Source organism: Branchiostoma floridae, chromosome 3 (assembly GCF_000003815.2).
Source record: "Branchiostoma floridae strain S238N-H82 chromosome 3, Bfl_VNyyK, whole genome shotgun sequence".
In the NCBI taxonomy this organism is placed as follows: domain Eukaryota; kingdom Metazoa; phylum Chordata; class Leptocardii; order Amphioxiformes; family Branchiostomatidae; genus Branchiostoma; species Branchiostoma floridae.
In genome coordinates, this window is record NC_049981.1 from 19235753 (window position 1) to 19263687 (window position 27935).

The 27935-nt window shown below is 42.1% G+C and overlaps 1 protein-coding gene across 4 annotated transcripts; it reads left to right on the plus strand.

Moving 5' to 3' along the window:
* Positions 1-2134: 2134 nt before the first annotated feature.
* On the plus strand, positions 2135-27748 carry LOC118411004 (zinc finger protein 800-like). Of its 4 annotated transcripts, none has more exons than XM_035812997.1 (2): positions 2135-2860; positions 20260-27748. In XM_035812997.1, the coding sequence occupies exon 2, from the start codon at positions 20309-20311 to the stop codon at positions 22835-22837; it is 2529 nt and encodes an 842-aa protein (XP_035668890.1). In that variant the 5' UTR covers positions 2135-2860; positions 20260-20308; the 3' UTR covers positions 22838-27748. The 4 variants fall into 4 exon arrangements, with proteins under 4 accessions (XP_035668890.1, XP_035668891.1, XP_035668892.1 ...); XM_035812998.1 differs by lacking the exon at positions 2135-2860 and adding an exon at positions 2880-3098; XM_035812999.1 differs by lacking the exon at positions 2135-2860 and adding an exon at positions 3138-3342.
* Positions 27749-27935: the final 187 nt, after the last annotated feature.

The following is a 27935-nucleotide window of genomic DNA, read 5'->3' on the forward strand; positions in this document are numbered from 1 at the left end:
AAGCAAAGCTGGAGAGCTGTGGGTGGAACCTTGATACATGTATTTGTTATGTAAATACAGGCCGGAAAAAGAAGAAGGTCAAGTTCGATAATGGGTCTCCTAGCGACTTTCCATGGCACTGTAGCGTTTGATATGTCGTGTTCTGGACATGACATTTTAAGTAAAAGGTGACTTTTGTGCAGATAGTAAGTGACATTTTAGGCCTTCTATCAGCTTTCTTTGGAACTACAGAAGGCTTTGAAACAGAATAAGTCATGATGGGATGGATGTTTTTTATTTTATTTTTGACCTGTAGATAACTTTGACAAAGGCCAACGGAATGTTTTCTCTGTAAGTTACAGGACGATCTTCTCTATCAGGTTCTCAAGCTGGTGGGTTTTCTGTTACCATGGCAACGACGAACAAGTGCAAAGAGAGACAATTGTGGGCGCCATCAATCATTGCCATGTAGTCCGTACGTGACCAGGCGGAGATAGGCCCCTTCCCTGCTCCCGGCTTTACAGTCCTTACGTACCGACCACTGGAGGTCATCGGTCGACCAGTGGTCAGAGGCTGCCGACTTACCGTGGTGGCATTGGCCAGGGTGGCACGTGACGTCCCCCCAGGCGCGCGACATTCCCCCGGCATTGCGAGTTTCACTCGACAAGAAAAGATGCGTGACTTGGGCGAGCCAGGCTCCGCAGCAGCGAGACAAAAGGCAATGCGAATCAAATCCTGACATTAACTCGCGCGTCTGGCACACGTCTTGCCCTGGTGGTGAACATCCAAGGCAGAGACGGGGTTTTAAAAGCCGCCATATTGATTCATTCGCCAGTCTGCTCTCGTCTGCTCGCACAAGGCCGGCTCAAAGTGACTGATTAGCTACCTGTCTGAGTTCGTCCCGACCGACGGCCATTTTGTCAGTATCAGACGATAACACACCCTGCTAAACATGTAGAACCTCCCCGTGAGGTGTACTACCACTGAAAATATATTCACCGCCTCCATAGAATTTGCTGGCGGGAGCTCACCAGTAGAATTGGGCACGGTAGCGACAGGTTGCCCGCTTCTTGGCGCAGGCGACGGGTCCCACCTGAACCGAGCAAACATGACGCCGTCCTTGCCTTCGCAAACACTCAGAGTTGGTTACCATGAAAGCAATTTTGGGGTACAATTTGTGGATGGCAGAGTGTATTATTTAGAGGGGTACAGGCCGACGAAGACCTCATGGCGCAGTCGTCCATGTTCTGTGGACAGCCCCGTCAGGGCCCCATGGTTGATGATAGACAGGAGGAGAGGTGCTGAAAAGGTGTCTCTTTATTCGGCAATTCAGACCTTTCGAACCGCCGCTTTTCTCCCGACGTATAATGAACACGGCGTTTGAAATGGCTGCTGTAGAGAACATGCATTGGCGACTCAGAGAGCGAAGTCGCGCATTTCAGTGGATCGTCCCCATCTGCTATGCCTATGTAAATTATCCCGGACCGTCCATGACGTAATTCGACTCGCCCCTCGCCATCCCTCGCCGCGCCTGGCCGCGGACAAGCAGACGGCGTTTTCGAGCGGACGCTGCTCGGGGGCACGCACGTTTTCGAACCGGAGATCCGCTGACGGAAAGCGACCCGCGACAGGGTGTACGTGAGGAAAATGCGCCCGTGTTTTGCCGCGAAAATGAACATTTAAATCCCCGCTGTCGTCTGATTTTAGCCGTCGATCAAGACCCCACAGCGCATCCATCACTACAGACAGCCTCTCCCTTTAACATGCATAGATTGGCAACGAGTTCGATTTTATGAACATGCGAAGGCTACAGGCAGGAGCAATAGAGAAGCTTTACAGCGTTTCACCCGACTGGGTCTATGTGCGGACATAAGCGACCGCAAGCTCGCGTTAAGCGAATGGCCGACAGCCGCTTGCGAGCTGATTTGCATGTTATCAGAGCGTCAGGTCCAGGGGGCACACCTTGACAGGGCCTCTGCGTCGAGCTGGCCTTACGTCATACAGTAGCACGTCTTGGGCCGTCCTTTCACCGGAAAATGTGAAAATTAATGTTGTCAAAGGAAGCAAAGACTTATGATAATACAAACATTTAATAACGAAACGAACCCGTGAAATTCCTCCAAGATTTTATTACATTGAAAAGGGTATTCACGTCTTACTTGTAGTAAAGCCGACAGCTTAAACCATGTGTAGGCCCTGAGACGGTTTATGTCACTAATTGAAAGAATGATAAGATTTGTGTCAAACATATTTCATGTTTTTTCTATTTTCTTTAAATTCTTCGTCATATATCACACCTGGAACACCTGCCTCCACCGTCGGTTTGATTTAAAAGAACATAGTTGATAAGATTTTTGTCTGCATTTAAGTCGCTTGAACATTAAGTTCAGCGACGAAAACCTCGTCTTATAAGAGAGCTGAATCTTCACACACTCTGTCCCATGTTTCCTGCTCCCCGTTAGGGGCTGAGTCTAGTCGTCTGCATATGAAGCACCCGGTGCGACAGAGATACATTTCTTGGTGTCGAGTAAAGCAGAATACGTTTGAAGGGAGACCATACATCTGGGCCATTTTGTCTCACCCATACCCAGCAACGTCCGAGGTCTTTCCAGAATTTAGCCGTATCTTTAATTTTTAGGGAAAATTCTGAATTTGCATCGCATCCCATTTCCTGCCTCCTCCTCCTCCTTTGCGCATCCCGTCATCCAGTGCGAGACCTGGCCCCCTGTGCCGTCCTCCCCTTTGTTTGCGTCTGCGGCGGTGCCGACCGACCTGCGTCTTCGCACCGAGTTCTTCCCGATCTTTCTCCGAAATTTACGTTCAACGAGAGTAAGCCGATCCTCCAAAGGGTTGTGGAGCTCTCCACAAGCCTCTAATCCAGGTAGGGCGGTAAATCTGGACGGTGTTGTGTGTTTTTCGCGGCTGGTGCGCCGGCCTGTCGGGTCTGTGGTGCGCGGTGCTGGTGGTGTTTTTGGCAAGAATAGTCTCCATGATGACACGGGCGGCGGACATGCAGACGCAGTACGTACGCCCAGCTCGATCCGCCGCTGAATTTCGATCGACTCGCTGTTACCACGCAGTTCCGGGGGGACGACGCTGCATTTATGCTGCAAGCTAAGGTTTGTAGGCCCTAGGATTTCGCTGCTGTGCCGGGGTCTGTGTGGGTGGTAGTCGGACGTTCGGGTCGGCGGTGTGGCTGTGGGTTTTGGGCAGGGAGAATCACGATGACATGGATGCAGACACACTGTGAGCACTCGCTCCCATTGATCGACTCCCGCTCGGTTTCAATTTGTAAAATTTTCCACTGCAGATCGTCGACGTTTGTTGCCTATGTGTATATGTCAAGAGCCCAGGGAGAGTTAGGTAGGTTTTATCGGTGTTAATCTGCTGGAATCGGGGAGGGGAGGCGTGTACCGTTGGTCGGGGGTGTCGGGCCCCAGAGTCGGGCGCAAGCCTGCACTGCCAGGCGGTGCGTCCGCTCGCCTCGTCCCTGGCGGAAAGGTAGGTCTCACTGACTGATTAAGGGACATAGTCTATCCTACATTCTGGAATATGGATGTTCTTTGTGTTTTGTGTGACGTTTTTTGGCGGGCCTCGTCCGGTAGTCAGCTATCATGGCAGCACACACACATAGCGGATGTGTGACCGTGGCAAGATGGAGGACGTGCGCACGTCTGATAAATAAATTTGTCCTTCCTCGCGAGGCCCAGTCTGACATTTTCAACACTTCATTATCTGTCAGAAAGGTCTGACGCCTCGCACACTTATCCTACTGGGGGACTCTGAGGAGGCATTTTGAGTAGGTTTTGCTGCAAGAGGGCACGGTTGGGGTGACGGGCGGCCTCGTCCAAATTGTGGGTTTGGGGCGGGTCGGCTCGGGTCGACATTTCGAACGGCCCCACAGAGGCCGGGACGGGTTCGAAAATCCTGTCCAGACTACCCGGCCACAGTCGAGCGCCCGGGCGCGTCAGATCGATGGACGTTATCACGTTCTTCCGGCGTCGAGTGTGGGAAAACTGCAGGTTGCAACTTCCTCGGCAGTTGAAACAAATTCCGCGGGCGCTCGGGACCTGGTCGCCACCGGGATTCGGTGGGCGCTCCGTGCCCCGCGCGTCGTGACCGACTGACCCCTAGATCCAGTCCGCCCTCCCCTCGCAGACCTGCGTCGCTGCGCTAGTCGCTTGCGTCCGCAGTGCTGACACAGGGCAGGCTTCACAGACATTACAACAGCACAAATATATCCCAAACACCTTGCTGTAAAGTGGCAATAACATTTCGTGCGTGTCAAGGGTTCTCTGTGGTGAATGATTGTCCCTGGCACGGCAAGGACTAAGCTACACCAGCGCGACCTTCAGACTGCCATGTCTGTCGATCTGGCGCTGTGTCATCAAATAAAGACTGGGGCCTTCGGGGGCTTCAAAACAATCCCTCCCCTCAGCAATTTGCTGAAACACTGTCCTGTTCTGTCATGATAACCCCCAATGGTGCATAATTTGATGATATTTGGATGATTTGGTAGACCCACTGCACCCCCACCTGCCACCCTGTTAGTCATTTAGCATGACAATATTCCACAGCCAGCCCCCCAGAGCACAGGTTGACCCTGTTTACTACACTGGACGGACTGCCAGGGTTGACTGTTTGAGGTTTGGGTGCTGTTTGTGTGTGGCTGTTCTGTTGCAGACTTTCTCTCCATGTCTGTGCCACAGATGTAAGCCGGGCTGTTCTTTCGTTTGCTGAACTTGAGCCCTGGAAAGAAAACACCAGCTTGGAGCTCAATTGGACAAAAGAGAAATTCAGCTTGGAACAAAAGAAATGCACAGAATGACGATTGTATTACCTTATTGTGTAAACAAGTTGTAACACAAACAAAACAACCAACTAGAACTATTTTTATGGAGGTTTGAAAAAAGCATGACACAGTTATAAGAAGAATAGAAATAGGTTTAATGGCCATTATGTCAACACAGTACTAATGTTACATGTACTGGTATTTTTTTTAATTCAATGCAATATGTAATAAATGCATAATGTTAATTATTGTTAGTTGTATACAGAATGCTCTGTGCACCTTGTTATCTCAAATTTATAAAGCCTAAGGCCAATTCTACATTCTTGGGAATATTATTTTAGATGTGGAAAATGGTTAATCTCCTAGACTGCACTGTTTAATTCCATATTTATATGATGATGAATATATTGCAAATCACAAGTGTGTTGATGCAAGTCTGTACCATCAACCTCGTCAGGTGAATAAGTGTTTGCTTATTATCATTATATCATGTCACATGTTTACGTTGGTAGAGTATGCACAACAACCAGCCTACATGTACTCACAGAGCTCATATCCCAAAGCAGAGGGTCTTCCAGGGGGTTGCAGAAAGAATTGAAATGCAACCACATCCAAAAATGGGGACCTCTGTTGTAATCTCAGGGCTATTTGTGCAACTACACAGAAGAGTTGCGTTTTTTAACCAAGCACACCGGGTCACCCAGGGACACCCTTACTCTTAATTAGTGAAAAAAAGTGTGTTGGGTTCTTTTACAATTACATGCAGAGTTTTGAGGCTTACGCTTATGGGTCCCTCAAACATGGGGCTTGCTTTACCCCCCTCCAAAGGGATAATGGGACCCTTCCAGTAGTGCAAAATTAATACTAATGTTGAAATTTTGTTGTGCCTTTTGATTAAAGCCTGATATACACGCTCATCAGTCTACTGACATTAAATAGCTTCCATAACTTTGAAATAATGTTGGATTTTTCTTTTCATGTCATTCTTACAAACCAGCAGACTCATTCTTGAATAATAGTACCATCTTCAGGAAAGAAGTCAGTTTCGAGCCTGTAGAAACCTGGTCTTCGCTCTTGCCGTGTCTCATGTGATATTCTTTTTATTCCTCCGATGATTGTTCAATCTGGTCCTAAATTTACTAGTTTTAGCTTTAACCACAAGCTGTGGCAAAGAGTTTTACAGTTCTAACACTAGAACTGACCTCCTATTCCTACATCCCCCCCATTGTTTATATATATGTAACTTATTGTAAGGAGGAGTGATATGACCACCCCCATGTTGAGCCAGGGAATGAGAATTATGAGACCATGTGGAAGTCAATGATGGACTCAGCATGGCAGTAGTTGTCGTAGGTCTATAGGCAGAACACTTTATGTTTGGCATGTATATTAGTACGAAGGGCTGTCTTCAGCTGTTTTGGAGACTAAGTTGTTAATTTTCTTTGTTAAATCTGCCTTTTTAAGCTTAGAAAAGTATAGAATTTCATGTCATATAAAGGTTCAGATTTTTTGGGGGGAATCAGGTGAAATTTTGTCTTCGGTTCCTGTTCTGGGATGGAGGGACATGTCCTGGAGATAACCCTGAACTGAAGGCAATACTACCTGTCAATAGACAACCTGTCGTAGAATGATTTTCTGCTTGAAGAAGACCACTGTTTGACAATCAATGTATGTTTTTAAAAGACCAAGTCTTTCTGGACTCGGTTGAAGGGAAAAGCAAGCAGATGGAGAAAGGCAAATGGTAACACATTTCACACTCCTCTGAACAGAAAGGCCTGCTGCTTTGCAGAATGGGGAGCTTTATGCTTCCTGAATTGAAAGAATGTATTTCAGGTAGCCTTCACCAGGCCTTCCTATGGGGGTACTGACAGTAGAATTGTCAGAAATAGGGTGTACGATTGGCCATCACATTTCCCCCTCATACATATAACTGTTCCAGGCCAATGAGATCCTATGGTGACTAAAGTCCCATGGCAAAATTATTCTACCTATAGTGAGACTAGTTAGCCTGGCAGAGACTATCTTTAGCTACCTCTTATAAAATGACAAGGCCCTCAGTGTGTTAAGCCTTGTCAATTTCATTGTTTAAGGATGGGTCGTTTTCTGTCTTTCCATCTTGTCTACCAGGCATGAAGAAAATGGACTCTCATTTGCACCTGGATCGACATTCTGGCAGGTACTTGTCTGTCTCCCCCCTTACAGATATATTCTGGGTAAGCCCTGATAGGTGTATGTATGCATTCCTCCCAGGTGAGGGCTTGGTGGCATAATTGCTGCCATTTTTGGCCCAGAAGCTGAAAGTTCTTGGTATGAATATCCCAGCATGCCCCAGTGTTGTGGCCTTGGAATACTAGTAGGCAATTTACATGTTCCTCACTTTATGTTGATTTGATTTCCTAGCTTCAGTTAATGATGTCCCTTAGATAGGATGTTGATGGAGGTCCCATGTTTGAGGAGAGCCACATCGAAAAGAGTATGGGTTTTTCCTGGTGTGATGGGATCAAATCTATTAGTATACAGTATATTGACTACAGAATCACAAATATGAACTGGTGGTAGCCTCAACCGAAAGAAGTAGAAGGATCATGCTATAGTATTATATCCCTCTGTGTTCAGTCTGTTTCATGGGACGTTTTTAACTTTTTACAAATATCCTTTGGATATTTGACATCACTTGTAAGGCCATGTTGATTTGATTATATGGATGACATCCTCCGGGAACTCCAAAACTGATGCGAGCGAGCGAATAAAAAAAAAGTTTGGCCAAAAAAAAAAGTCTCAGTATGAAATCAAAGTGGCCAGGAAGGTTGAACATAGGACTAAACACACATAGTATGGTATACCAACAGTTAGGTGTAGGGACCAGTACATCATATGGGTGCAAAACATTTTATTCTTCTTGGACCAATCCGAAAAAAACAGACCTGAAAAAAAAACAGAGGAACAGGTTTCGCCAATTACAAAATGGACACACTATGTCGGCAGGCATTTGGGGTCTAACCGGGGGGCCAAGAAGACAACAAGAGCGAAGTCAAGTAGAGTTTATAGTCAATTGCACCAAGTTTCTACAGTCAAAGGTACAGAGACAGTTAGCATTTATTACATGGAGATGGGATTTTAAAATGCAGTGGGAGTCCAATAATCCACCAAACAGATTCCTTTGTAGCAAAATTGACCAATTACCATTGTTTTGAGTATTGCCAGTTCTCAAGTTTCCACAGACAATCAGGTCCAGGTTCGTGTCCGGACCTGGAAATGATCCTCTGGACCTGAATTTTCTGTACTGGTACCTCCCCCAACCAACAGTAGATTTTTTTTCTTTCTGTCCTTTCACATCTTATTCTTTGACTTTAGGCCACACCAATTTAATTTCTTGGTTCACGAATTTTTTCATAAAAAATATGGAGTGAGAGGGCGAAATAAAAATAAAAATTGTAAAATGGTTGGGGTAAAGGTAACGGCTAATCCAAAACATAAAGAAAAAAGTTTTCAACTTGAAAAAAGTACAAAAACACTATTATTGTACAGTAACAGCACCTGTACCCATTCTTTAAGGAGCTTATAATATAAAGGCCGATTTGCTACACCAGAAAGTTCCTGAATGGTTTCATTAATGGTGAAAATTTGCTGAGTGCTAATTTTTATTTTTATTTTTTTTCCAAAAAATAGGAGCGAGCGAATCCGTGAACCAAGAAATTAAATTGGTGTGGCCTTAGATTCATTTTGGCATTCTATGGCATTAGTTATCTGTTTTCTGATACTTTTTTTTTCAATCTACGGAATATTTGTGCTCATTTTACAGCTGCTTTGCACAATTTATTGTGTGGTCGAAAACTTTTTTTTTTTTTTGGAAATGGCCGAAAATTGGTGCGAGCGCGGATGTCATCCATATAATCAAATCAACGTGGCCTAAGTTGGTTTAAATGGATGGAAGCAAAGGAATGTCTGATTGGATCAGGAGGGACATTGAGAGGAAAAGCAAAAGTAACTGATGAACAGGTGGTAAGCTGGATATGTTTGCATACCACCTTCCTAAAACTTTAAGAAAAAGGCTACAACTATTGTAGTCACAATACTTATACTAAATAGGATGACAAAAATCTTCCTCCACAAGCCCAGCTGCCTCTAATTCCCTTTCAGAACTAAAATTGCCTGGCTAAGGACAATTTACTTTTGTAACCTACAGGACCTTTTGCCATGATGATTGTTAACAAAACTGTATCCCTAATTTCACAGCTCATGGGAACATCTGCACCTTTTGTACCTTCCAGCATCTCATTAGTATCATTATGGAGTTTTGCTCACCTGCCCTACTTTGTCTGATACACATCAATTGAGGAGAAATGTTATTTAGATCTTGTAGTACAGCTGACTCTTCAGATTGGCTCTGGTGTGTGTTCAGGCTCAATGTGGACCATATTGGTTTTTACTTCCATGAAAAATGGAGGTATAGTTTCAGGTGTGTGTGTGTTAGTCTGTGTAACGCAAACTCCGCCATCCGCAGCTGGTAGCCTCCTCCCCGCGATCGGCGCGGCAATTACGACGGGCCTGAGAAGCGCGATTAAATCAGGCTATGTGTGTGTATGTCTGTGTGTGTGTGTGTGTCTGTGTTTCCATGTATTTATGGTCAGCATAACTTTAGAACCTCTGGATGGATTGTTACAATACATGTATTTGGTATGTGGCCATGTGCATAGGTACTGGGAAGACGAATGTCAAAGTCCCATGTTGTGTGTCTTTGGTAACGTTACTGCAGCAGAACATTTGGCCTGGACATTTGATGAGCTTGATTTTTGGTAGCAGATAGCATTTGATGATCAGATTTTCAACATTTTCAGAGGGAGCATGCCCCCTAGCCCTCTAGAAAGCTTGCTCTGTTGGATCCCCTCTAACAAAATGCTGGCTACGGGCATGCAGGAGACATCTCAATGTTGTAATTTGTAACAATCAGAGAAGTAAAACCCTTGTATTCAACAATACCTCCTTTTGCTTACTGCCCTTAAATCCATTGATGGTAGTTCCTGAATTTTTGTATGCCGTTCCTGAAAGGAAAAGAGCAATGATTAAATGAATAATATACAAGGCTGTACTACTTAGGAAGGATTAATCACTACAATCCCAGACACTTGCAACTGGTACAAAATGTCGCAGGTGTTACCTGTGGCTGGTCTAAAACCTTTATCAAAATTGCATAATCATGCCCATGGAAGTTGAGGTATAGTTTTGCCATGGACCTATTTATATGCTAACCTCTGACTGTAAAAGCACAGCAGACATCAGGACCTGCATCGGCCGTGCCACTGCAGCCATGGCAACCCTCTTTACCATCTGGACCAACAGGTGTCTCTCCCTCCACACTAAGATCAGACTTTACAACAGCCTGGTATTGTCCATCCTTATGTATGGCGCAGAAGCCTGGACCCTGATAGCCACCGAAGACACTGGCGGCGGCACAGTGGGGACGGTCGCCCCCACAAAGAACATATGATGGGGGCAATAAGCGGAACGGGGCTGTTTTTTTATTGGGGGGGGTCCGCGATTTTCAACGTTGGCTATGTTCTCTTGTGTCAGGAAAGGGAGTTTGCCTAGGAAGGGAGTTTGCTGTGGAAGGGAGTTTGCCGTGATAGGGAGTCTTTGCCTGTTTGGACTGGGCAAAATTGCCCCTGAAATTGCAGGAAATGACGTTTCAGCGGGTCCAGATTTCAAAATTTCATAGGACCTCTCTTGCAAGGATTCGCACCTTCTGCACTGGACAAGGTGGGAAAATGGTGCCGGAGCGTCGTCCCCCACGACCCTTTCTACTAATAGAAATTTCATTATCAAACTTAACCTACCTTGCAACGGCTGGTGCCTTCGGCGCTCAAAATGGTGCAAAAATATGTTGGGGGCGTCTCCCTCAATAATGAAAGCTAAAACCATGGGTATCTTTAATAGAAATGACATTGAAGTTAGCTTAGTCTGGCAGCAAAATTTGCCCCTCAAAATGCAGGAAATACAGTTTCAGAGGGTTTAGATTTGAAAACCTTCAGCCTGATGCTTTGCGCCTTCGGCGCTTGATTTGGTGATATACAAAATTTTCGCCACCAGAACTAAAAAATGGTGCCACTACCTATGGAAGAACAGCTCCTGGACGCCTTGACAGTTAGAATCTACAGACAGACGACTTAAACAAACCACACCAAAGACATAACCTCCTTCATGAAGTTTATACATGTAATAGAAAACGAAACAAGACATCCAGGGCAAGTTCTGTTGCAATATCGCAATATTGACCATGAGCTCAGGCTTCTCAAAATATACCAACAAATATCATCATAATCCATCCAGAGGTTCTTGAGTTATACTGCCCACAAATATCACACACACATACATGTAGACATGCCAAAAGCTATACCTCCATTTTTCATGGAGGTATACAAAACAGGTTACTGGTATATCTGAGTACATGTAGGCAATGTGATGCATGCTGACACGTGTTCCTGATCCCTAACCCTACATTATGGAGGCCTCTCCTCTGATGTCTCAGAATCACACACTGGCAGCCATAGCTTCTGACACAGTGCTATACATCAGAGTTATGGTGCCATCCGTAATGGTCCAGGCAGCTGAGTGCTCTCCACCACCCAAGGCAAATGTGTTCTATTCATACTGGCATGGCCTCTTGTGATTGGTCCAGGTGTGGTCACATGACCTGTTTGAAGGCCCAGCACCCATGGTGACATGTACCCTCATGTTGGACGCCCGTTTGAGGCACTTGACATGGTCGCGTAAAAAAAAGATTAAAAAATCGCGGTGGCCCAAATCAGGCTATCAAAGGTGTCCTCGTAATCCCCACGAGTTGTTCTATCGCCTACAGTACTCGTGTTGATTCAAATATTATTTCGGGATGAGATTTGAAGAGTCAAAGTTAGCCTTCAAACTGGCTCTTTATGCCTGTTTTTGGCCTCGATTTCGCACTGCATGGGGTTTTCCGTGCAACCGATTACGATCATATACTTCCGGGTCGTACGAGTGAGGTCATTGAACGCGGGTCACCAGGTATCTTGACGGTCTCAGTCTGCGCTAGGTTCGGTAGAGGAGGATTCAAGTCAGGCTTATGCATATTGTTAAATTAGGTTTGTTAAGGGACTCTTGGCGAAAGTATGTTTGAACTTGCAGAACGTTTTTTAAGTTTGTGTTTGTTCGTATCGTCTCGGCCCACGTTGCGAATCTGCAACGGTTGTAAGATCCCTTCCGAACGAACTAACTGGCATTCTCGTAGACATCAGGAGACAAACTGTGTTAATTTGAATAACACACTTATAGAACAGTGCTGTAAGAAGTGTATACAGGGAACTAATAGCGGAAAACGTGTTCGGGAGACCTCCTTGGGGAGACAAACTGTGTCAATTTGAATGACACACTTACATAATAGCGCCGTAAGAACTGTATGTAGCTTAACTAATAGCGATAAACGTGTTTAGGAGACAAACTATGTCAATTTGAATGGCGCACTTACATAATAGCGCCGTAAGAACTGTATGTAGCTAACAAATAGCGAGAAACGTGTTCAGGAGACAAAATGTGTCACTTTGAATGACACATTTATAGAACAGCGATGTTAGACCTGTATATAGCTATTAAGTAATCGCGTATTCAGGTGTCAAACTGTGCCAATTTAAATGACACGCTTATAGAACAAAGCTAAAAGAACTGTATATAGCTAACTAATAGCGGAAAACGTGTTCAGGAGTCAAACTGTGTCAATTTGAATGACACACTTACATGATAGTGCCGTAAGAACAGTATATAGCTAACTAGGAGCGAAAAACATGTTCAGGAGACAAACTGTGCCAATTTGAATGACACAATGCATTATAGAATAGCGCTGTAAGAACTGTATATAGTTAACTTGAAGCGGATGCGTGTTCAAATGTCAATCTATGTCAATTTGAATGACACACTTGTAGACAGCGCCCAAAGAACTGTATATAGCAAACTAATAGCGAAAACGTATTCAGGAGACAAACTGTGTCCATTTGAATGACACACTTATGGAACAAAGCTGAATGAACTGTATACAGCTAACTAATAGCGAAAAACGTGTTCAGGAGACAAACTGTGTCAATTTGAATGATGCATTCATAGGACAGCGCTGTAAAAAAAACTGTATATAGGTAACTTAAAGTGTAATGCATATGCGTGTTCAGGAGTCCAACTGTGTCACTTTGAATGACACACTTATAGAACAAAGCTGAATGAACTGTATATAGCTAACTAATAGCGAAAAACGTGTTCAGGGGACAAATTTATTGTGTCAATTTGAATGATGCAATCATAGAACAGCGCTGTAAGAACTGTATATAGCTAACTTAAAGCGCAATGCGTATTCAAATGTCAAACTGTGTCAATTTGAATGACACACTTATAGAACAAAGCTAAAAGAACTGTATATAGCTAACTAATAGCGTAAACGTGTTCAGGAGACAAACTATGTCAATTTGAATGACACACTGACATAATAGCGCCATAAGAACTGTGTATAGCTCACTAATAGCGAGAAACGTGTTCAGGAGACAAAATGTGTCACTTTGAATGACACATTTATAGAACAGCAATGTAAGACCTGTATATAGCTAAGAAATCGCGGAAAACGTATTCAGGTGTCAAACTGTGCTAATTTGAATGACACACTTGCAGAACAAAGCTGAATGAACTGTATATAGCTAACTAATAGCGAAAAACGTGTTCAGGAGACAAATTAATTGTGTCAATTTGAATGATGCATTCATAGAACAGCGCTGTAAGAACTGTATATAGCTAACTTAAAGCGCAATGCGTGTTCAAATGTCAAACTGTGTCAATTTGAATGACACACTTGTAGAATAAAGCTAAAAGAACTGTATATAACTAACTAATAGCGGAAAACGTGTTCAGGAGTCAAACTGTGTCAATTTGAATGACACACTTACATAATAGTGCCGTAAGAACTGTATATAGCTAACTAATAGCGAAAAACGTGTTCAGGATTCAAACTGTGTCAATTTGAATGACACACTTACATGATAGTGCCGTAAGAACTGTATAGAGCTAACTAGGAGCGAAAAACATGTTCAGGAGACAAACTGTGTCAATTTGAATGACACAATGCATTATAGATAGCGCTGTAGAACTGTATATAGTTAACTTAAAGCGGAATGCGTGTTCAAATGTCAAACTGTGTCAATTTGAATGACACACTTGTAGACAGCGCCCAAATAACTGTATATAACAAACTAATACCGAAAACGTATTCAGGAGACAAACTGTGTCAATTTGAATGACACACTTACATAATAGCGCCGTAAGAACTGTATATAGCTAACTAATAGCAAAATACGTGTTCAGGAGACAAACTGTGTCAATTTGAATGACACACTTATATAATGGCGCCGTAAGAACTGTATATTGCTAACTTAAAGCGGAATATTAATGCGTGTTCAGAAGTCAAACTGTGTCAATATGAATGACACACTTACATAATAGCGCGGTTTAGGCAGCGCTTTTCTGCAAGTGTGTCAGACAAGTTCTAAGGTCCCTTCTTACGAACTAAATGGCGTTCCTTCGTATATATATGACTTTAGGTGTGGTTATTTCATATCAATTAACAACTGATTACTGGAGTTTGGACCATGGTAGGGTTTAAAGTAACTGAAATACTAACTTGTTCAAGTAAACTGTCAAATCTAGTAACTGCGCTGTCTGAGCTGAAAACTGTGTCAATCATATGACACACTTTTGAAACGCATAATAACTATCTTATGACGGAAAACTCGCTCTGCCAAAAACTTTTTCAATCGAATGATTATACGATTTAGGCATATCTATTCAGTTTGCTAGTTTGTCACATTAATTGACACAATAGTTTATAACAGAAAACTTTGTCAGGAGGACGGCTTTGCAATTAATAACCGAGTGTTAAACAGTATAAAACTGCCTCATGACGGAAACTTTGGTGGACAACTGATCATTAAACAGTATTAAACTGATGGAAGACTTGGTCGGGACGACAACTGTGTCAATTAACAAGTTTTTTTAAAACTTATTAAAATTTCACAAAACGGAAAACCCTCACGGTCAGGACGACAACTGTATCAAATGACAGAAAACCTTGTCAGGAGGACAACTGTTATTTCATATGACACACTATGAAACACGATGTGAAATCAGTGTAAAATTGTCTTGATGGCGGGCGACTTTTTCAGGAGGGAAATTGTGTGAATGTGTCTGACACCTTTGTAAGCGATGTTTGAACCGTGTCTTAAAAATGGAAAACGTTTTTCCGGGGGACAACTGTGTCAATCTATATCACCCACAATTAGAAAAGCGCTGTTTAACGTGTGCAAAATTGATCACGGAAAAAGTTGGACAGTAAAGAATTTGTGTCAATTTATATGACACTGGTAAAAAGTGTACTTTTGGCTGTACCTAACAACTTTATTGCTGAAAACGTAGTCAAAAGCACAGCTGTGTCGATTTGTTTCGACACATTTGTAGAATAGCGCCGAACGTATAGTATACAAATGTATGACTAAATCTTAACGGCTAATGTGTTCAGGACACAAAACTGTGTCAATTATATACAGTTCTTAGAGCTTTGTTCTATAATGTGTCATATTGACACAGGTAGTCTTCTGAACACGTTTTTTGCTTTACGTTTGATATATACAGTTCTTACATACATCGCTGTTCTATAAATGTGTCATTCAATTGACACAGTTTGTCTCCTGAACACTTTTTCCGCTATTAGTTTGCTATATACAGTTCTTATTGCGCAATCTGCAAGTGTGTCATTCAAATTGACACAGTTTGTCTCCTGAACACTTTTTCCGCTATGAGTTAGCTATGTACAGTTCTTATTGCGCTATCTGCAAGTGTGCCATTCAAATTGACACATTTTGTCATCTGAACACTTTTTCCACTATTAGTTTGCTATATACATTTCTTATTGCGCTATCTGCACGTGTGTCATTCAAATTGACACAGTTTGTCTTCTGAACACGTTACACTTCGCTATGAGTTAGCTATGTACATTTCTTATTGCGCTATCTGCAAGTGTGTCATTCAAATTGACACAGTTTGTCTTCTGATCACGTTACACTTCGCTATGAGTTAGCTATATACATTTCTTATTGCGCTACCTGTAAGTGTGTCATTCAAATTGACACGTACAGTTTGTCTCCTGAACGCTTTTCCGCTATGAGTTAGCTATGTACAGTTCTTATTGCGCTATCTGCAAGTGTGTCATTCAAATTGACACATTTTGTCTTCTCACGTGACACGTTTTGCGCTATTACATGTAGCTAAATAACGTTATAGTTCTTACTGTTCTGTAAGTCTGTCATTCAAATTGACACAGTTTCTCTTCTGAACACGTTTTTCGCTATTAGTTAGCTATGTACACTTAATGCAGCGCACAACGGTCCTTTAGATGTGTCATTCAAATTGACACAGTTTGTCTTCTGAACACGTTTTCCGCTACAAGTTAGCTATATAACGTTACAATTCTTACGGCGCTATTTTTTGTGTCATTCAAATTGGCACAGTTTCTCTTCTGAACACGTTTTTCGCTATTAATTAGCTATATACTGTTCTGATCTTAGTTAATCCCTCAGTCAGGCGCGACTGTCGGGTAACGTTACCTACAGTTCACTTTACCCACGACGCAACCTATTGGAATAACACCTTACAGATCATAGTGCTGTCTTATACTTCAAAGACATTTCAATATTACTTCGTAACATGATAAAACGCTGACAGCACCATCAAAAGTACTTGTGTACTACACTACCGAGTGAGGTCCCGAGTGACTGCCGCAACGGTATAGCGTGACCCGGAAACAGTTGAACCTCGCCCACTAAGCGGACACCCCGAAACCCCCATGCGGTGCGTATTTCGGCTTGGAAACAATGGCGAAACCATAGGAAAAAGCTGTCGAAAATCGGTCAACTTTGACATTAGATATATACTTTCTCGTAAAAGTCCATCGCTTGAGATTCACAAGGCAGATAGAACAACTCGTTGGGATTACGAGGACACCTTTGACAGCCTGATTTAGCCCACCGCAATTTTTAATCTTTTTTTTTACGTGACCATGTCAAGTGCCTCAAACGGGCGTCCAACACTCAGCCCAGCATTACCAGCTATCTTTTGGCATCGCAACACAGAGTTTGCATTTTTTTAGTCAATACTGCTGCCAAAAAAGCCTCGGCCTTTACTCAAATATTCAGGCCATATGATTGTTTCTTGTGCTGATAGCCTTATAACATCAACGTGGGGATTGACTTGCGTTTATCTGGTTTATAAGGCTGCTGTTATTTTATGATGAAAGTGTCAAGTTTGTAGCATACTGCATTACTGGCACATGTACTGTATTCTGGAGAAGTTTTCAAGATAAAACAGTCTTAAGTCTACTCTCCAAGCAGAGGTTATTAGGCTCTTGCTTTTGTGGGGATTTTTATTTTTGCCAGGTTTTCTTTTTGGACCAAAAGATATCACAAACGAGCCAGAGCCTAACATCTGTTTGGTGAGTAGTCTACAGTCAAGTGTAGTGCAGATTAGTCTACAGTCAAGTGTAGTGCTGATGCAGTGCAAGAAGTGATGGGACGTGTTGAAAGTCAGGCCACTAGGGCCCATTTTAAACATCAAATTTCGTGACATTGGGATAAGGGAGAACGTTTTACACCTTGTAAGACCACACCAATTTTATTTGTTGTTTGTCAGATTTCCTGACCCAATTTTTTCCGATTTGAAAAAAAAATTTTTTTCCAAATTGATGGCCACACCTTGTGTTGACAAAATTTCACTGCCTCTCCTTTAAAAGAATTAACTATGGGCCTCAATTCCAGTACCTTTACATGCCTATTTTGGACGGTCCGTTTATAATTTTTCTTCAAACTTTGGACTTTGCTCCCAGGGACCCCATAAATTAACTCTTACTTCAGAAAGCCCTCTCTCCTACCCGCACTTTTTGCAAGAGTTTTTTTTTTCGACCGACTGACCCAATTTTTTTCTGAAAAAATACAAGAAACAAGAAATAAAATTGGTGTGGCCTAACAAGCAAATCTATGGTCATATGAAGACTTCAGGTCAGACACCTCAGATGAGTAGCGCAGTGGAGGGCTCTAAATAGGCAAAAGATTTTAGTGCGACCTAAAATCCTTGGAAATCCTTCTTTTAAATTTCCTTGAAAACTTTGGCCTAATCTGGTGACCTTTTGGGTTAGGAGGAATAGGTAGGGACTAGGGACTCAAATCTTGTTCAGTTCAGCAGGTTAGTAGTCATTATGAGGGTTTTAAGGTATATTGGGTCCTGTGGATGGATGATTTCATTGAAAGGTTACAGAGAAGACCCTTGTTACTTTCTGGTGGAGAAGAATTTTTAACATTAAAATTTCGGTAAGTACTTGGCAAGAATTTTAGGTGGCACTAAGCTTTGTTTGGGTCATATCCTTGTATTTCAACATGCTTGGCAATGGCCAGCCCTAGCTGTGTTGTCTGCCCATGAGCATCCCAAACCACATGTACTACTACATGTACAAGGACCATTATCATTCACCACTTTGGCAAGTCTTTAGAAAAACAAATCATCTAGAGGACAATCTTAAAGTGGTTTGAAAATAAATAAAAGAAATGACTTAACAGATATGTTGTTTTGTAAAAGCTAATGTGTAGATTTTGTCCCTACACAGAAATGTAGTAGCCCGAGGGTGATTTCTATGGATAGTTGAAATTCTCTTGAGTTGACATAATACACCAGACACTTATCTCCTAGGGAGGCTGTGTTCAAACTGCCACAATGCTTTCTATAGGGCAATGAAAAATATGAACGAGGCCCACGATAGCAGTATCTGCAGTGGTGTCAATTCCTCTAACTTGACCTGCTGTCTGTAATAAGATAAGGAAATGATTGAGCCAGCAGTTTTGCCATTGATTTGCTATTGGCCCATGCTTGCCTGTACTGCATTGCAAGAATGAATGATGAAAACTGTCTTTCACAATACTTGATTTGGTGATCTATTCTTCTGTATTTTTAGATGGGTCATTTTCCACACGAAATTGTAATGATATGTGGTATGTGGATAGCGGTGGGGAAGATGAAGGTCAAGGTCGATTTTGGCCCCCCTGGTGTGTGGCATAATAATTGCAGCAGAACTTCTGTCCTTGACATGCTAGTCTTGTTGTTCACGAAAACCGATTTCTTTGTGTACCTGTACCTGTACATGCACGTCCTGTGATTATGATCCGAAGTTAAGGATTAGAACACTGATCGATGATCCCCAAGTTGATCCCTTAAGAGCCAGGAGATCCGTGTCTGTAAAGATATACCAGATGAATCCCATTGTTGGATTCCATCAAGCAGTCATAATGGCCTCCAGTTGTCAGACATTTTGGGAGACCTGTAACTTTAAATGAAAGTTGCTGAAATATCATATGGAAGACAAAACAGTATTAGAAAGACAGGATGGGTAATCTGCATGTTTGTATATCAGACAACAGAGATATGGCAAGTACCATGTAAATATGTACTTGTGCACTTTGTATTACTGTCTTGTCCCTCTAATTTTACTTTTACATGAATGACCTTTACTCTAGCTGCGTGAATAGTGTCAGTATTTAAGTGGTTAGGTTAGTGGGCACAGAATTGAGAGGTTCGATTCCTAGATGCTAGACATTAGGTGATATTGTGAAAGCTTCCTGATGATACTGAGGTGAAGACTGCAATTAAAAGATACCACAAAAGTTCAAGATTACAAAAATTCTTAATTGTAACATATGCAAGAGTAGATGTACAGAAAGTATTTGATATTGTATGGGGCTATGTCAGGCATCTACACTGTGACCTAATCTCCAAGCAGATCATACAGTAGCATAAAATAGTATCAAAAGCTGGCATAGGAGTGAAGCTGTCCTAGGAGTGTGTTTTGCTACCGGGTAACTGTGACCTACTTTTTGCTATCAAAAAATCCATAGTAATTTCACCTGGTCAATGCCAGGTACTCTTGGCTGAGGGAAAATGTCCATGCCAATTAGGCTGCAAACAAGCTGATGTTTGTCATGTTCTCGAGCATCTGCAAGTTTACAAGACCAGGTTGATTACACAAAGTTTCAATGACCCCAAACCTCACACTGTCACAGTATTATTTGTACCTTATTTGCATAATTGTGACTTAACAACTTATATGTCAGAAATATGAACTCATTTATCAATGAGTTTGTGCAACATTGGCTCCTCATAGACATGCAAAGCATAATTTGTATGAATTTATTTCCTGTATCTCCTCCATATCACACATGTTGCAATGGCCTCAATAATTATGTAAATGACGTCATAATCTACACAATGTACATTGTATGTCTGATGATACTCCCTTTATCTAACTTGCATGAGTTGCTAGTATGTATATTCTATTATTTTGCTTGAGAGTTGGAGCTGAACAGGGAAGTGATATTCATCTTCCTGTGTTTCAGGTAGCTTTGACTCCTGAGGAGACTGACGCAGGTTGCCTGCTGGATCACCATGGCCGAGGCTGCTGACTACGCCCTTCTGCAGCGGCCTGTGCCATCCAACCAGACAGGGGTGCGCCAGATCATTGAATGCTTCACTGCTGGCACAGAAGACATCAAGCGGCTGCTGCTTCACGAGGCAGACGTGATCCTGGAGTGCCGAGTTTGCCGCAGTCTGTACCGAGGTCTGCTCAACTTCGTGTCCCACAAACAGGAATACTGTGCCATGCCCTTCAGCGAATATGAACAGCAGCGACTTGGTATGTCTGGGACTGGGTCGTACTTCATGGACACACCCATGGCTCCAAAAGCAGACACATCTGCAGAGACGTCAATCACAGACAGTCTCTTACAGGGGGAAAGTCTTGTCGTGGTGTTACCTGAGCCGCCACCTGATGACCCGCAGCCTATTGTTGGCTCTGCAGCTGAGAACTACAGTATAGAATTCCAGTCCATCCCAGGGACATCCCAGGCTGTCTACCAGAGGGTGACCAGGCCAAAATTTGTCGCGGGATCAACCCCAAACAGTCGTAGCCCTGAAAACAGTAGCAGATCAGGCAAGTTCGCAAAGATTAGTCCACCGGAATGCACCACATCTGACTACGATCCCATCCGGGCATACTGTCGCCTGTGCGACAAGACCTTCTCCTCTCGCCGCAACGTGCGCCGCCACATGGTGGAAGTTCACAAGAAGACCCTCCCCGGCAGAACAATCATTCCAAGTAAGAGTGGGGACTTTGATCTGGAAAAACTGATTTGTCGCCTCTGTAAGAAAACCTTCATCTCAAAACAGAGCATCAGACGACACATGGTGGAGCATCACGGCAAGTCACTGGAGATAGAGCCATCCACAGGAACTGAAGAGAAGACCACCTCCCCATCATCCTCTACATCCTCAAAGTCTGAAGAAGAGCATGACAGAGACACAAAGAAAGGCGAAAAGAAAGATGATGATGATGGAAGGGAAGAGGAGGAAAAAGACAATGAAAATCATGCTGCAAATGACAAGGACAATGACTCTTCTTCTGACAGTGATGAAGAAGATGATGAAGAAAGTGACAAGGACAATGATGAGGAGAATGATGCAGAAAGTGTATCAAAAGACTTAAAGGTTAAACAAAACATGTGCCAGCATTGTGACAAAGGTTTCAGTAGTAAAGACACCTGGAAGAAGCACATGGTAGATGTTCATGGTCTGGACCCCGATGGTGATGATCCCGACAAAGATTCAGAGGAGGAAGATGATGATGATGATGATGATGATGACGATGACGATGATGATGACGATGATGAGGATAAAGATCAGACAACACCATCTCGTCCGCCCAGCACGAGCTCAAGTGGCACACCTAAACTCCGCAGCAGCTATGACATGGATCGGAAGTGCTGCATTGTGTGTGATCGCTATTTCACCACGAAGAGGAACCTTATCCGCCATATGGTAGACGTCCACAAGAGACCTATGTCACAGTTTAAGATTGGTGCTGAATATGACAAGCTGCTGTCTCACTGTGATCTGAAGCGAAAAATGTGTCTCATCTGCAAAAAAGTGTTTGCATCCAAGAGGAACACCAAAAGGCACATGGTAGATGTTCACAAACAGCAGCCCAGTGTGAAGCTGCAGAAAGACAACGGTCCTGAATCCTCCAGCTCGGAACCATCGACTCCTACTGAAGAGAAGCCAGCGGGTAAAACAACAAAGCTGCAGGCAAGCTATGATTTGGAGAAGAAGGAATGTCTCATCTGCAAGCGCAAGTTCAGCAGACAGCTCAACCTCCTCCAGCACATGAATGCCCATGGTCGCCCAGTCAAGTTCTTCCGCTGCCCGTTCTGTGCATACGAGACGAGGGAGAAGCGCCACGTGCTGCGCCATGCTGGTAGCGTCCACAAAAAAGGCCCAAAAGACCTGCAAAAGATTCACACCAGTTTGAAAACACGGGCAGTCATGCGCATGATTGGTCCTGATGGCAAGGTAAAGCCCATGGTGCAGCCAAGCTCAAAATCAGAGACTGAGAATGGGAATGGGAATGAGGAAAACGCCCCTGCTACAGGAAACGAGGTAAAGATATCAGAGGCTTTGACCCTACACAAGTGCAATGTGTGTAAGCGGGCATTTGCCAACAAGGGGACATACTGCAAGCATATGAAGTGGATGCATGGCAGAAACATCAAGCAAGAAGAAAACTCTGCAAAGAAAGAAGAACAGACAAATTCTTCTACCAAAAAAGAAAAGGAAGGCCATGAAAAACAGAGCATCACCAGCCAGTCTGCAGGGTCAAAGAAGTCTGGAACAGGTGTGACCAACAAACAAGAGGAGAACTCTGCCAAGAAAGAGGAACAGACAAATTCGTCTACCAAAAAAGAAAAAGATGCACATGAAAAACCGAGTATCACAAACCAATCTGCAGTGTCAAAGAAGTACGGGACAGGTGTGACCAAAATCATGGATGTACCGAACTTGAAATGCCTGAAGTGCAACAAGAAGTTTAGTGGACCACAGGTGCTACAAAGACATGTGCGACTCCACATGTCTCAGGACTAAGTTTTGGTCAATCGTCAGCACAGATTAGACTTTGACATTCTCCTTGCTGCCTGAATTGATTAGGCCTAGGAAATGTTGTATTTCTGGTCACAGTCCTGAAAAAGTTAGAGTTGGAAACTAGGATTCTTGTTTTTTTGTGTGTTTTTGTTTAGATTTTGGCAGAAGTGATCGAACAAATGCAGTTAAGCAATGTAAAGCTGTACAACTATGTTATACAAGCACAAGTATATTTATAACCTAAACAATGGAGTACAATGTTCATTACAGTTACTTTAATACATCAATTTTTCGAAGCCTAAGTCTGTTAACAGAGTGAAAAATACATATTAAGTCTGTTTTGTATTTCATCACTTAAATGTCTGATCAAAAAGTCTATGTCCCATGTCACCTTCGGTTGACCAAAAAAGAGGTCCAGGTTTCGTCTGGTACCCGGAAACACAACATTTTTTTTCTAGGTTGTACCAATACAATATGTGGTGCCAAAGGCTACTTCAGCAGGGAGAAGGTTGAATGGTCTAAAAATTCCCAACCGTTGAGAATGTCATATTGCCTGCCCACTGTTGGTAAAAGGAATGAAACAAAACTCTGAAATAAGAGAGAAGCTGTAGGAGTCAAACATAAACTGTAATCTCCAACGCAAAAATTCGACTTTCTACAAATTTTGGACTTTTCAAGTCCAGTCCATGTCAACGAAGGAGAAGTCCACTGCTTCTGTGATGTCATGTTATACAGATAGAACATTTGACTCTGTCACACAAGCAGTGGATTGCTCATTCCTAGACAAAGAGGAGTTGGAAAGTAAAAAATTTGGGTAAATCCATTTTTTGTGTTGGAAATTACAGTTCAACTTTGGTCCAGAATCACTTCTACCAACACAGATGAACTTTCAAGTTAAATTGTAGGCTTGTCTCCATCAAACTACCTTCATTTTAAACATGATGATGAAAACAGATGGTAGCCTATGTTTGGGGCTAGATCACAGATGAAATGGTGAAGACGGAAATGTTGCTGCATATTATGACTTGTACACGTCCAGTACAATGTCGACGGATTAGATGACTATCAAATATGACCCAAACAATGCCAACTCCTTTAAAAATATAATAAGATGATAAGAGTCAATGGAATTTCATGAACTGTTCTTAAACTGATGGGTTTGCTGAATACATGTATTTGAAGATGTGAAATCCATGTAGACAATAGAAGGGAATAGTAAATGTAAAGTAAAGGTAGAAAGATCTTCATGAATATAATGAAGTTATGCTGCATTTATGATGGAATATGTTAATGTTTTTATGCACTCGGAGGTTGGATGTTTGCATTACCGACATTATTCTAACAGAAGATTTTTTTTTTAATGTAGTGCAAATCTCTCTTGAATGTACTGTATACTTTCCTCTGAACTTGGTGATTCTGTGAACACCACAGGGCTGTCGTCAGGATCTGTCCCTCCGTCCTGGGATGGAAATTTGCTTCTTGGGATACACAAAAAGTTCACACCATCTGTCCCCAAACTGCTGACATGAATTGACTGGTAATGCCAGATTTCAGAATAAAATTAACAACATGGATTCCCTTACAATAAGTGCAATGGCCAAAAAATTAAAGCTGGAGACAGCTCTGGAATACCATCTCTGTTTGTTACCAGTGCCAAGTAAGGGCAGTCCCCATCTGCAAAGTTCCTGTGGTTTGTTAACCTTAAACATATGGTTGCAGATCTGAATGTTTGGAACTTCCTCATTGTTGTTCACCATTGTTTAGGAGTTGTCCTTGAGTCAGTGTGTTCTGTCTGTTGGTACGAATAGGACATAGGGACATAAGCATTACTTTTGGTGTATAACGTATAGTTGTATATACAATGGAAAAATATTATCATATTCCCTGGTTGCAGATGCTTCTAGATGCCCTTTCCTTACGAAATGCTCCAATGTTCTCAGCTGTCCGAATCGTAAGCAAACACCATTTATTACTCCAAATGGACATACAAAATGCAAGAGTGTGCTGTAGGAAGCCCTGGTATATCCCCCTCTCAATACTATAGCCACCAGTCTCTAAACGCAAGACGTATTATGGAATGGTTTTATAATTCGTTCCCAGAATGGCCCTCAGTCAGTAGTTTCTTAGCGAACAGGCCGATGTGCCATAAGAGACTTGCTTCTTTCATAAGTATGCTGTATATCATTGTGTGCAGGGAGAGAAGCACAGTTCAGGATGGGCTTGCCTATGGTGCTACTAGAAAACTAGTTATCAAAATAGCTGCTTGGAGTACAGCTTCACAAAGACAGTTTGCACCAACCTATGGTCAATCTTAATGCTGTATTTCAGTATTAGCAGAATGATTCCACATATCAAATGGTAGTGTTATGTTGATTGTTTGCCATTAGAACAGAAATACATGTAGCAATGTCTTGCAAAGCTGCCTTCCCTTAAAATGGAAAGAAATGCATTTTGAATGTCAAGTTATTTGCACAATCCCATCAGTTGTTGGGTTCCCAGAGGATGTGCATATCATCAAATCACATGGCCGAAGACAAGAAAACATAAAGTAGAAAGTCAATCTGTTTAGTCATTGACATTACCTGATTACAGGGTGTGTTTCATCTTTATGCAAAACATGGGGAAATAGAACAGAAACTTTACTACTGAGTAGTTGCCATTGGTGTTCTCTGACTTCCTCTCATTCATTCATCTGTCTTATGAATCTCCATCTTCCACCATCAATTGATATTTGCAACTGTTTTCCTATATGTAGCCCTACTTTTTTTAAACCTTGTAACATTACATGATTGTGTATATTTATTTTTTCGTCAGCTTTGTTTAAATCAGATGATGTGCAATATGTAATGTTTAGTATTTAAGTGATTGTTTTGCTGTTTTGGATGATATAGCAGCTTCAATGTCAGGTGAAACAGACCAGTACTAATTTTTCCACTTTTCACAAACATAGCCATGTCAAAGTCTCACAACATGTTCCCAAGTTACTCTATGATAGGTGTCCATGGTTTTTTCAATGTGCCACAACCTCACAGATATTTCTACATTGACATGTTATCACACGTTCCTATTTTCTGCTGTGTGGAAAGAAAGTCTTATCGTAAATTGCCATGTACCTCAAGAATGGCCATACTGTAGTCTTATTTGTTGGCAGTAGATGGAATGCACTGTCAATGATATCCCAAAGAAACCTCAAAACCCCATTCCACTAGGGCGAACAGGGATTTCATAAAATGATAGTAAAACTATTTTTTTTTACGCTTTATGTGTTTTGTAATCCTTTCAGTCATACTTTTGGATGGTGTCGAGGGGTTACAGAAATCCATTTAACATGTAGGTTGCAGCGAGACCGCTGGGCAATCACTATCTAGTGGAATGGGGACTTCATTCTATAGCTGGACTGTATTCACATATGTTTGGAATCTGAACTCCAGTGTGAATTTGTCGCCGTGTCAATACGTCAATAACGTATGTCAGGACAGTCCACTACTTGATATGAAAAAGCTCATTCAACTGATGTTTTAAACTGAATGCGTATTAGCAAGAATGTTACACATCAATCAAACACGAGTTACAGGAGGATTGGTACCATTTTTTTTTTAATGCTAGGTCACCTTCAGCCGCAGGTAACTCATATCTATTGTTTTTAAAAGTGGAATTCAGGGAAATCAATTCGAAGGAAGGTGGTTTTAAATTGCAGTACTTGTATTTTCAAAATATTGCAGTTTGAAACCACGGTCCATTGCCATTTATATCCGTGAATGCTGTTTTTAGAAATAACAGATATAGGTTGCCCCTCTGGATAAATGTGAACTAACATGATGTTGCTGCACATTTTACCAGTATTGTTATTGGCAACTCATATATCCTCTGTGATATCACAAAACATTATTACATTATATTCAACTCATGTATTTTTACTGTCCAAGCTGAGGTTGGTAGGGAAGATTGTGACTTGGTGGAAAGAAAATGGGACATATGAAGAAAAGGTCACAATCGTCCTCCACCCACCTCTGCTTGGAGAGTCACTGTGTTATTTTTTCCCAAGTATGAAGAGTATAGTTATAACGTAGAGGTGAAATATGTACTAAGCACATATTCAGGATATTGTAGATTTATGTTCAAGTTCTAAATGTTGATGTTGAAAAGAAAGTAGCCAGTGAAGGTTTTGCACAACCCTCGTAGAAAGACAGTGTTTGAGCTCTTCTTTAAAGTCAACAAGTGTTATTATTAATTATATATATTGTCTATAAAGGATAGATCAAAATGGAAAGTTGCTAAGATTTAGCTGTCAATGACTTGCAGCTCCTAAAATGCTAGTTTACCTTTATCTGAGGGGTAACCTTTACCCATAAAAACGGATATCAAGTTGAAAAATGGTTTCAAAGTACAATGTACAATGTACTGCAGTTTGAAACCACTGAACACTTGATCTTGATATCCCCAAGTACCCTTTTTTTAGAAACAACATATATAGGTTACCTCTTGGATAAAGGTGAACTAACATTTCATTTTCCAAAAATATGTTTTGGTCAAAAGAACTGTTGTGTACCTTGATCTTCAGTTAGAGGTGTAATATTGTACATAGAATATACTGAAGGGATGTATTTCACCAGTGTCAAAGCCATTTGCAGTTTTCTGAACTAAGCCATTGTGGACATGTTTTGAGGATGTTTTACTCAATGTGAGAGACTTTTACTGTACCTGTCAAGCCAGTTGGAAAATGGATGTAACTCAAGATGTAATAATGTTGATACATGAATGAAAAGATAGGTTTCCAGTAGTGTATGTACTTAAAAGAATGTCATTATACCTGCCAAATTGTCACATTCCACAGCTGTAGTACAACATCACTCACCAGAGTTGTTATGGATGCTTTGTGGAGCATTGTACATTACATTGGTATTAGATGTAAACCGGAAAGTTCGTGTGGTTGTTGTCTATTGTCACTTGTTCTTGTTACTCACACACTCATTCACTCTCTCATTCATTCACTCACACTGGCTCACTCACTCTGGTTTTATATTTGTTGTTCCCTGCCTTGCAATAATTAGGCATATGGACCATTTAGGTCATCAGAGACTGCAGAAGTCACCCCAAGCCC

Coding starts and splice junctions, on each gene's coding strand:
- LOC118411004 (XM_035812997.1), top strand. CDS start 20,309: ATGGCCGAGGCTGCTGACTACGCCCTTCTGCAGCGGCCTGTGCCATCC.